This window comes from Aquarana catesbeiana, linkage group LG04, assembly GCF_042186555.1.
Source record: "Aquarana catesbeiana isolate 2022-GZ linkage group LG04, ASM4218655v1, whole genome shotgun sequence".
In the NCBI taxonomy this organism is placed as follows: domain Eukaryota; kingdom Metazoa; phylum Chordata; class Amphibia; order Anura; family Ranidae; genus Aquarana; species Aquarana catesbeiana.
In genome coordinates, this window is record NC_133327.1 from 434,774,989 (window position 1) to 434,787,155 (window position 12,167).

Sequence of the window (12,167 nt, forward strand, 5' to 3'; positions counted from 1 at the left end):
TACATTTTTTGGTGGGATATTTATTATAGCAAAACGTAAAAAATATTTTTTTTTTCAAAATTGTTGCTTTTTTTGGTTATAGCGCAAAAAATAAAAACGCAGAGGTGATCAAATACCACCAAAAGAAAGCTCTATTTGTGGGAAAAAAGAACATCAATTTTGTTTGGGTACAACATCGCAGGATCATGCAATTGTCAGTTAAAGCGACGCAGTGCCGTATCGCAAAAAATGGCCCGGTCAATAAGGGGGTAAATCCTTCTGGGACTGAAGTGGTTAATGTGCTTTTACTAAATGAAAAATAAAATGCTGTACATACAAAACTATTACAATTCTTTTAGGAATACAATACAAGACTGGAAGATATACAATACAACAAGCAAAATGCAACCTACTTCAAAGCAAATAAGCAGAAACTATGATGTGTAAACAGTAAAAAATAAGCTGAAAACTTACACTGTAACTCCGGCTACTGTGGGTCCACAATCTCCGTAGGCAAAGAGGATCCCAGGCTTAATCCATAAGTGGTTGCTGGAGATCAGGTGAAAGCGTCGAGATCAGGTGAAAGGGTGGGGCTTTGATAAGGCTTCCAGTGAGCTTTGCCATAGACTTCTATAGAGGCTTTGAAGCACCACTAAAGCTACATTGGGTATAATTTTTGAAGCAAAGCAAAAGCAAGGTGTAAACAGGACTGTAATCTAACCATTTTATTTAGTGACAGGGCTTTGACTAGCGTTCAGAGCGCTTTACCAAAGCCTGTCCTAAGCCTTGTTTTGAAGCAAGTGTAAACTAGCTGTTAATGTGTGTTGAAGCCGAAGCAAGTGTAAATGAGCCCTAATTCAACCTCGAGATAGAACTGTTGTATCATACACGTCAAAGGTCATACATGTCAAAAAGTCAAGCTGTGTTTGACCAGGTTACAAAATAGATTAGTTCAACTGTCAACCGAAATACAACAATGGTATCTATGTGACCGTTGTATCCAGGGCATTTGATAAGTATCCACTTAAAACACTCCAAGAAACCTAATGTCTGCCTCCAAGACAAACATCTGAACATAGTCTTCTTATGCAAGTCTGAGAAAAAAAATAAAAATAAAACAGACATATATTTGAATCAAATGCAACACAGTCTTTCATCTGCTGCGTTAAGTTTCCTTGACTGTCCACTGCCTCTACGGACCTCAACGTTGCACGTTTCTTTGTGTTTTTCAAAAGAGCTTGAACATGCACACCTTGAGACCCCCCCCCCGTCTGCTTTGAATTTTTTTCCTGGGGGAGACCTCGCTGATGCAGTAAATCTACCTTGTGTCTTGTTGCTGTTCTTAGTCTTGCCATGGTGCTTGACCTGCAACATGAAACGGTCTTCCACAACCTCACCTTAGTAGCAGAGTTTGGCTGTTCCTCACCCAGCCCCATGCACAGCTATTTCTGTTTCAGTTATTGACTGTTTCTTTATTTTATGTATACATTCTGTATTTTTCCAGATATATAGAAACAAAACAGGTCAAATTAACATCAAGAAAATACAAAATTTGGTAATAACAATATTATAGTTATATCTATAAGATTAATAAAAAGCTCTATTTAAGGATATATTTAGAAATAAATTACTCATATGATTTCTAGATCTATACTTAAGGTTAGTTCTGCAAAATAAACAGTAGTCAGGAGGTGGATAAGAAAAAAAAAAAAGAGAGACTTAGAGAAAATTCCTTTACAGTAACCAAGGTGTCCAAATTTTAATTTTAACTGTTTCAACCTACATATGAAACTGATGCTCATTAGAACCTACTTGGTGTAACTGGTTAATCATACTCTAAACCTACAAAACCACAGACTTTGTGCAAGTGTACAAACTGCAAGTGTAAGATTTGATGCTGACTTGGAGCCAAAGGGTCATCACACCAAATTTTGATTTGATTTAGATTTATCTTCTGTTCACTCACTTTGCAATTTGTAAGTTGATATATATATATATATATAGATATAGATATATATACATATACACACACACACAGCATTTCTTCACATCTGCCTAAAACTTTTGCACAGTACTATATTTTAGAACCAATGGCATCCAATTGTCACAATTAATGTTCATTAAAAGTTGATTAAACATAGGCTAAACTGTTTGAAACTTGCTGTGGGTATGGCTAGCAAAGCAGAAGGTGTTCCATCCAGAAAAGCAGCATGAATATGGTAAATTCATCACAAATGTACTTACTGGCAGCAGCTAGGCCTATTCATCAGTAAAAACCCATTTTTATTACCAATAGGTTTAGCAATATTAAAATATTTTACAGTGCAGCAATATGCTGGTTACAACAATTGGCTAGTAAGGCAAGTTAGGAGTCTTATTTAAACACAGTGTGTTAGCCATGCCACATTTGTTTATAACTTTACTGACTCACTTATATGAAAATGCAGATTAATAAATTACTTAAACTAATAATTAAAGACTCATATGTTGAATACTTCTCACAAACCTGCAGCAAATAACATGATGGAAAATATAAAACAGATGTTGATTCTGCACTGACTGAATGTAAAAATTGCTGTCCATTGTCGCGTTAGGCAAAGTATCCATTCTTCTGGTCAGGATGCAGTCATTTTACCTTACTTTAATTAAAAAGGAATGGTACGCACAATCTGTAAACATTAGTGTTCCTCTGGATTCTGAGGAGAGGTCTGGCACATTGGTGCCCAGTGGAGTGACACTACTTCTCTAGTTGCTGGGGTGTGCTGAAAGCCTCATACACATTAGCAGCAAAGTCCTTCACTTGTTCCATGAGTAGTAGTTCCTGCAGGGTAATCACAATACAGTATGTGTGCGTACAAATATTAAAAGGGGTGCGTATCCTTTGTAAAATGTTGTCATCTTTGTTGGAGCTGCAACTATAACATCCAACATAATATTTCTAGAGATATATTCAAATTTTGTCAAAACTTGTAAGTATAATCACAATAGTACTTATTTAATAGTGTCTAAAGGAAGTAATTTTGCTGCCCAGTGCAACTTATACACAGCAACTACATAGCTGGATAAAATCCCACGTGTCAAGTATTCATAGTTCATTTAAGGTATATAAAAGGGGGGCAAACGCTATACCAGCTAATTGTACAATCTCTGTACGATCTCCTTTAGATTTACCAAAACATAATAATTAGAGAACACACCTATCTATCTAATCACTCTGCATCCAATCAGGCAGGTCCATGCACTACATTGTTGATGATAGCTCTAAAGGAGATTGTACAATCAGATTGTATAGTGTATGGTGAGCTTTACAGACTTCCAGGAACACACTTCTTCTGATTTTAGTACTACAGCTCTGCTCCACATAGGCCATTATGTGATTGCGCATATCCTGCACACCTTGCCAAATCAACGATCTATGCAAGAAAAAGGTAAGGTACAAAATGATCGATTAGCAGAAGTCAACATCGGTTGTATATTCAGGGAGAATCGTGCTCACCGACAATGACTGCATGGAATTACAGAGGTGGGCAGAAGCAATCCCCTGGAGGGGGAGGGCAGGTGCAGGGAGTGATTTAATGTGGTTAGCTGCACCAGGTACTTCCTCACTCTATGAAAGCGTCCATACATGGATTGAAATTCACCTGTTTCAGCAGGGACTGGCTGAATTTCGAACCAGGTATGGGCAGGGAGGTTGTATAGTAGTCCATCAACTTCTGTACAACTACCCTGTTGGTTTTTCCCTGCCGGATCAGTGCCACTGGCTATGGCCTGCAATGCTGATCGGTGTAATCTGACAGCAGGGAAGTCTCCTCACTGTCAGAATACAAAGCTCAGTGGGAGGATTTCCCCATCCAAACACTTGAGTGTGTGGACGGGGGAATCAAGTCATTTTTTTTCCGTTCCACCCCGCTCATCTTTGGGCTAACAGTTCTCCCATCCTGCAGGACAAATACCAGGAAGTCGTGAAGGTGTTTTCTATAGAAGAAACTGAAGGATGAGGTAATGCCTGCCCTAGGACATAGAAACAATTTTAATTTTCTGCAACAGAAGTACATTAATGGTATATTGCTACATAGGGAAGCTGTACTTTCACAAAAAAAAAAAAAAAAAAAAAAAGAAGGTGAACTTTGCTAATAAACAATGCCAACTCCTAGCAATGGTAACACCTATATATTGTTCTTTAGAAAGTACAGAATGGTAAGAGCTTTGAGGACTTGTTAAATAATTAATGCAGGGTTTCATTTTATCATACTCTGCAGTTTTTAGCAAGGAAAACACTTGAAGGACCAATTCTGTGGTGTTATTGCATTTTAGGTTATATTTATAGTTAAAGGAGATGTCCAGCCTGAGCTCATAGGGCTTCTCCTAAGCAATTCGTTTTGCACTCTTGTGGCCAGTTTTCAGTAGAGAGCCGATTGAAGTCCGTTCTCTGCTGACGTCACCAATATCAGTCCAGGCACCACTTCATCCTGACTCTGGGAGTCTGGATCTGTCAGGTGCCTGGACTGATAGCTATCTCAGCGAGGCGGTTTCTGATGTCACAAAAGGGGAGGAACAAGAGATGTTCCTCTCACTCTGTCTCAGACATTGGAAGTGGACAGTCATGTTATTACCAGGCTCCCTGATTGGACTGGAAAGAGGCCTGTAAAACTGATCCAGTTGCTGTATAGGCACTTGGATCACTTTTACTTTATTCAGAATCACCTGCTCTAAAAAATTATATTTTGATCATTGCTGCAGCAATGACTGAGATATCGCTGCTCCCATACCAGGATGTATATATACACGTACGGTGAATAGGAAGAAGTTAAAACTCAAGATAAGCACAAAACATGCTATAAGTATGCTGGACTTATAGAGGCAGGTAACAGACAAATAACTACAAATGTCATATGTATGCTCAACCTTATGACAAACCTTCAAAAGCTAATCTTGTTCCACAATTCCTTTTTAAATCTGTTAACTACACCAACTGATCAAACATTGCACAGAACATTACACTACTTTGAAGAGCCATGCCAGAAAATTATACTTTTGATTCTACTAAAAATGTCACTTTCACATGTTTTTTTTTTTTCAGCCTCTAAACGCACCTCTATGTTAGCCTATGTGGCCATGCACACAGAGTTGTTTACAGGTGTATTAAAAGAGCAGTGTTTAGAGAGGCTGAAAAAAACAGGATTTTTATAACAGCTTACCTGTAAAATCCTTTTCTTGGAGTACATCATGGGACACAGAGCACCATAGTAATCACTATGTGGGTATATAGGCACCTTCAGGTGATGGACACTGGTATACCCTATACAGGAAGTTCACTCCCTATATAACCCCTCCTCCTACCAGGAGTTCCTCAGTTTTTGTACCAAAGCAATATACACAAATCCCAAAAGAAGGGCGGGACCTCTGTGTTTCATGATGTACTCCAAGAAAAGGATTTTACAGGTAAGCTGTTATAAAAATCCTATTTTCTTTATCGTACATCATGGGACACAGAGCACCATAGTAATCACTATGTGGGACGTTCCATAGCAATGCTATTTTAGGGGAGGGAGAGACAACCCGTAGGGCACCCACAGACTTGAGGACCTATACTGCTGCCTGTAGCACACTGCGCCCAAAGGCGATATCCTCATGCCTTCTTACATCCACCTGATAAAACTTGGTGAATGTATGTACTGAAGACCAGGTTGCGGCCTTACAGATCTGAGCCATGGAGGCCTGGTGACGCATTGCCCAAGAAGCACTAACCGCCCTAGTAGAGTGTGCTTTGACTTGAAAAGGTGGAATCTTACCCCTTAAATCATAAGTCTGAATTATAACCTGCCGAATCCACTTAGCAACAGTGGATTTCGACGCTGCCTGTCCTTTCTTAGGACACTCTGGCAGTACAAATAAGACATCAGTCTTCTGAATCTGAGCAGTCGTCTTTAAATAGACTTTGACCGCTCTCACCACATCAAGACAATGTAGTGACTTCTCTTCCCTGGAATATGGTTTTGGAAAAAACGATGGCAGGACAATATCTTTGTTCATGTGGAAACCTGAGCCCACTTTTGGCAAAAAATCTGGACGAGGGCGTAACACCACTCTGTCCTCATGAATAATCAAGTATGGCTCTTTACAAGAAAGAGCAGTCAATTCCGAAACCCTCCTTGCTGAGCATATAGAAACCGAGAACACTAGCTTCCTTGTCAGAAGGACTAAGGGAATATGCTGTATCGGTTCAAATGGCTGTTTTTGCAACACTGACAAAACTAAGTTCAAGTCCCAAGGGTTCAAAGGTGATTTAACTGGCGGATTAAGCCGCATCACCCCTTGCATAAAACCCCAGACTAAAGAATGTGTAGCAAGCGGTCTTTGAAATAAGACCAATAAAGCTGAGACTTGGCCCTTAATAGTACTCAAGGCCAACTTCATCTCTACCCCTAATTGTAGAAAGGCAAGAATTCTGCCTATGATATACCTCCGATGGTGCCAAGCCTTGGATTAGGCTTTGGGACACCCTTGGGGACAGCCGCATTAACAAGTCTAAAGCTTGAATCCTTTTGTTCCAAGCAGACAGGATACTGTTTTGCAACAGTCTCGAATGGAACTGGGCATAGGGAACCACTTTGAATGAAGCCACCATCTTTCCTAACAACCTCATGCAAAGCAAATGGAGGGATCTCCTTTTGACCTGACTATCCGCACCAGCTCTCTTATGGAGTTGATCTTTGCCTGAGGCAAGAACACCTTTTTCTGGGCTGTGTCTATGATTAGACCCAAGTACTCCAGCCTTTTTAGCGGTTTTAAGGAAGACTTCTTCTAGGTTGAGAATCCAACCCAGACTTTCCAGGTAACTGGTTGTAATGCACACGCTTTGTTCCAAACGAGCCACCGACTGGTCTATTAGCAATAAATCGTCTAGGTACGCAAAGACTGTTATGCCCTGTGCCCTTAACCTGGCTAGAGGTGGTGCCAGGACTTTTGTAAACACCCAGGGTGCTGTAGCTAGCCCGAAGGGCAAGGCTACAAACTGGAAATGCTGCTGTTCTACCCTGAACCACAGAAACCTTTGGTGAGCAGGAAATATAGGGACATGCAGATATGCATCCCTGATGTCGATAGACACCAGAAGTTCTCCTTCTAGTAGGATAGACACCACTAACCTGATCGACTCCAAAGGAGCGGATCTTCAGGAACGGATTTAGATTCTTTAGATCTAGAATGCGTCTGACATCTCCATTTGGTTTTGGTACCGTAAAGAGGTTTGAATAAAACCCCAAACTTTGCTCTTCTATGAGGATTTGTATGATTTGTATGATCACCCCCTGAGCCAGTAATTGGTATAGTGCCCGAAACAGAGATAGCCTTTCCCCTGGATCTTTGGGAACGTTTGACCTCAGAAAACGACAGTGGAAACTCCTGAAATTCTAGTTTGTACCCTAGGGACACTGTGGAGATGACCCATCTGTCCTGAATTTTCTCTTGCCAGAATTCTGAGTATTGCAGAAGTCTTCCCCCCCACTCTGGCGAGGGGGGACCCCTCTTCATTAAGAGGCTTTGGAATTCTGCTTTGCAGGTTTCCGCCCCCAGGACTTCTTTTGTGCCTGGGCCTGACCCTGAGGCTTTCCTCTAGAGTCTGATGGCGAAGGCCATCGCCACTGCCTAGAGGCAGATGCCCCTGGCGCAAGAGAAAGAGTCCGCTTACATGCAGGGCATTTATACGTTCTTTTTACTGGCAAAAGAGTACTTTTCCCACTAGAAATCATTTGGATGTATTTGTCCAAATCATACCCAAATAGCCGATCACCATGAAAAGGAAAACCAGTCAGGAGCTTTTTGCATGGTGCTTTAGCTGACCAACTTTTTAACCACAGGATCCTATGCATGTGTACTAGCACAAGTGCAAGGTAGGACGCCTGGTGAATAGAATAGTTCATGGCGTCTATGGCAATACATAATGCCCTTGGCAGTTCGGCCAAATCCCGGGCTTGTTGTGCAGGAACCTCCTTAACGGCCTGTCTAAGCTGGTCCTTTAGGGACTGACAGATGCCTATTGTAGTGACTGCAGGCTGAGTAACGGCATCTGCCAAGGAAAAGGAGGATTTTAACAGGAATTCCAACTTTTTATCTGTTGGATCCTTAAGCATCTGTGCATTGTCTACTGGACAAGTTAGACTCTTATTCACACTGGAAATTGCAGCGTCAACTGCTGGTACATTCCATTTTTTGGTGAATTTCTCCTCCATGGGATAGAGTGCTGTGAATCTCTTTGGAGGGAGAAAAATAACCAGTTACACTTACTGGTAACGGTGTTTCTGGGAAGTCTTCCAGGACGGCACCCTGAGAGATGACTGGTCCACCTGACAGGAAACACAATCAATCAAGAGGTTAAAGGCCCCCGCCCCTCCCGATGCTCCTCAGTTGTGACAAAGTATTGACCCACACCAGTGCACGAGAGTGAAAAACATAACCACCACAACACTCTAAACATTACATCTTTCCTAAATAGAACGGGTGGGAAGTAGGCCTGCCATCCTGGAAGACTTCCCAGAAACACCGTTACCGGTAAGTGTAACTGGTTACTTTCTCAAGTCGTCTTCCAGGACGGCACCCTGAGAGAAGAGCAAGTAGCTCAGGCCTACCTTTAGGGCGGGACCACCGCTTGCAGGACCTTCCTGCCAAATGCCAGGTCCTGAGGAGATAGTAACTCCACTCTATAATGCCTCAGGAACTTGTTCTGGCTTGACCATGTAGCGGCTCTACATATCTGCTCCACCGAAGCTCTGGCCCTTTCCGCCCAGGAGGTTGCCAGAGATCGCGTGGAATGCGCTCTAAGATTTCTAGGAGCTGCTTTACCTGACTGCTCATAGGCTAACGAAATGGTATGTTTAATCCATCTAGCTATAGAAGCCTTGGATGCCTGTTGGCCCTTCTTTTGGCCAGAAAAATTAACTAAAAGATGGCTGGACCTTCTGAATTCCTTAACCCTTTCTAGGTAGGATAATAAACAGCGTCTGACATCCAGACAATGAAAAGAAACTTCCCCTTCACTTTTGGAGTTACTACAAAAGGAAGGCAGCACCACTTCTTGAGTCCTATGGAACTTTGATGCTACCTTAGGGAGGTACAGGGGGTCCTGCCTAAGTATAACCCTGTCCTCGAATAAAGAAAAAAATGGTTCTTTAATAGAAAAAGCCTGAATGTCACCTACTCTCCTAGCTGAGGTGATTGCTAGTAAAAAGGCCAATTTAAAGGTCAGGATCCTAAGGGGGATCTGATCTATCGGTTCAAATGGGGCCTTTGTTAACCCCTCCAGTACTAGTGTAAGGTCCCAAGGAGGACACCTGGACATTTGAACAGGGGACAACCTCTCCCTGACCAAGAGAAATCTCTTGATCAGGGGGTGTAATGCCAAACGTTTCTCAAGGAAACAGGACAAGGATGAAACCTGCGCCTTAAGGGTCTTGGTTGCCAAACCTAGATCTGCTCCATCCTGGAGAAATTCTAAGATAGCAGGGATCTCTCTTTGAGAAGTCCCTCTCTCCTGGCACCAGCGAGAGAAAATCGCCCAGGTCTTGGCGTAAATACGCCTTGTGACTGGCTTTCTACTAAGGAGCAGTGTATCCACTACTCTGTTCGACAGTCCCTTCTCCCGCAGGTTCTGCCTTTCAAGAGCCAGGCCGTCAGCTTGATGAAGCTGGGGTCTGGGTGGCGGACTGGACCCTGAAGGAGAAGGTCGCCCCGGACAGGGAGGTGAAGCGGTAGGGCTATGGACCAACCCTGCAGGGTTGGAAACCAGGCTCTCTTGGGCCACCAAGGGGCTATTGGAATCAATTTGCTTTCCGAGAGGAACAGTTTTTGAAGGACCCTCGGAATTAGTCCCAGAGGGGGAAAGGCATAGGCCAGTCGGAAGTCCCAGACCTGCGCGAACGCATCTATCCCCTCTGAGCCTCTCTCTCGAGCAAGGGAAAAGAATCTCTTTACCCTTCTGCTTTTCCTGCGGGCAAAGAGATCTATCTCTGGAACGCAGAATTGCCGACTTACCAGGGAAAAGACCTCTGGATTCAGTTCCCATTCCCCCTGCAGAATCGGCTGCCGACTGAGGTAGTCTGCCTCTACATTTAACATCCTCTTTATGTGGATTGCGGAGATGGAAGGAATCCGACTTTCCGCCCAGGACAGGATCTCTGCTGATAGGGATAGGAGTGTTGTAGATCTGGTACCCCCCTGATGATTCAGAAACGCCACTGCCGAGGCATTGTCTGACAAGACCTGCACCTCCTGGCTCCTGATCCTTCCCTCGAAAGCCTTTAGTGCTTCTCCTACGGCCAACAGCTCTCGAAAGTTGGAGGAGGCCCTTCTTTGTTCTGAATCCCAGGACCCCATAGCTATTAGATCCTCCAGGTGGGCTCCCCACCCCCAGGAACTTGCATCTGTAGTTATCCTGAGAGGCTGAAGTTGGCTCCAAAGGAGGCCCCCTTGAAGCCTCTGAGGAAGGAGCCACCAGTGAAGGGAGTTCTTTACTTCGACCGGGATAGCTATCTCTATGTCCAGAGAGTCTCTTTTTCTGTCCCAAGAGGATAGAAGAAAGTGCTGGAGGGGCCTGGAGTGTAGCTGTGCCCAAGGAACTGCTGGGATAGCTGACGTCATTAGACCCAGAACTCTGATGATGCCTCTGTAGGAGATGGTGCTTGCCTGTAACAGCGACGTGACCGCTGATATGAGGCCCTACCTTGCCCTCAGGAAGAACTAACTTTTGCTCTGAGGAGTCCACCAGGAAACCCAGATACAGCTTTGTCTGAGCAGGAGTCAGAGAGGACTTTTCCCTGCTGACAATCCATCCCAGGGCTTCTAAGGTCTCCATTACTCTGGATAGATCCAGAAGTAGTTGATCGCGACTTAGACTGTAAATCAAAATGTCGTCCAGGTAGGGAATCAATGCCACTCCCTGGAGGTGCAGAAAAGCCACCACCTCTGCCTTGACCTTTGTGAAGACTCTCGGACTGGATGCCAGTCCAAAGGGGAGGGCTGTGAACTGCCAGTGTTGCACTCCCTCTGGAGAGGCGATCGCAAATCTCAGGAAGCTTTGATAGCCCTGAAAAATGGGGAAATGAAGGTAGGCGTCTTTTAAATCCAAGGTCACCATAAACACTTCTTTGAGGAGATGTCTCCTGAGAGAATAGACACTCTCCATGCGGAACTTCTTGTAACGAAGAAAAACATTGAGGTTCCTTAGATTTATAATACGATACCTTCCTGAGGGTTTTGGTACCACGAAAATGTGGGAATAAAACCCCTGACCCTGCTGGTCCACTGGAACAGGTATTATAACCTCCTGACTGGCCAGCTCTCTTATATTCTGAAGGATTCCTACCACCTTGCAGGGATCCCTGGGAAGGCAGGTCAAGAGAAACTTGGGGGGTGGAGGGGAGAGAAACTCCAATCTTTAACCCTCTCTTATGATCCGAAGAACATAGGGGCTTTGGGTGATCCTTTCCCACTGAGAGGCAAAGTGGGAAAGTCTGCCTCCTACCGGAAAGTAATTTGGGGGTCTTGTCAACTGACTTCTGGCTGGAAAAGAGAACGCCAGTCTTTTGTTTGCCTTTTCCTGCGCCCCAACGTCTATTAGGGGAGACCTTTTTCTCGGAGAAGCGATTCTTTGCCTGGGGGCCACAAAAAAAAACGCTTCCTTTCTCTCCTAGGTTTGGTAGGAAATTTTTTCCCTTTTTCGGTAGATCTGGCTAAAGCCTGATCTAGGCCAGCACCAAAAAGGAGCGTCTCTTCAAAAGGGAGACCACATAGATGGGTTTTGGATGAGCTATCCCCATCCCAGGTTTTAACCCAGAGGGCTCGCCTGGCTGAGTTTAGTAAGGCACCTGTCTTCGTGGTTGTACGCACTGTTTCAACTGCAGCATCTGCTAAATATGCGACAGCATTCCCTATGACCACCAGAGAATCCAGGACTTCCCTGCATTTGGAGGTTCGGGATACGTGGTCCATTAATTTACAGACCCACGTGTCGGCATTCCTTGCGATGCAAGCTGAGGCCAATGCGGGGCTCATAGCCGCAGCGTTAGCTTCCCAGGCTCTGCGTAAAATGGTTTCAGCCCTGCGATCCATTTGATCCTTTAAATTACCGGTATCTTCGAAGGAAAGATCCGACTGCTTAGAGACCTGTGCTAAGGAGGCGTCTAGTCTAGGAG

The 12,167-nt window shown here is 43.9% G+C and overlaps 1 protein-coding gene across 1 annotated transcript in view; it reads right to left on the reverse strand.

The window, feature by feature from the left end:
* Positions 1-268: 268 nt before the first annotated feature.
* PEX3 (peroxisomal biogenesis factor 3) overlaps positions 269-12,167 on the reverse strand; it is a 73,779-nt gene continuing 61,880 nt past the window's right edge. Inside the window, exon 13 of the mRNA XM_073627416.1 lies at positions 269-2,800. Coding sequence (XP_073483517.1) covers positions 2,717-2,800 — 84 coding nt within the window. The 3' untranslated portion in view covers positions 269-2,716. The remainder of the gene's footprint in view (positions 2,801-12,167) is intronic.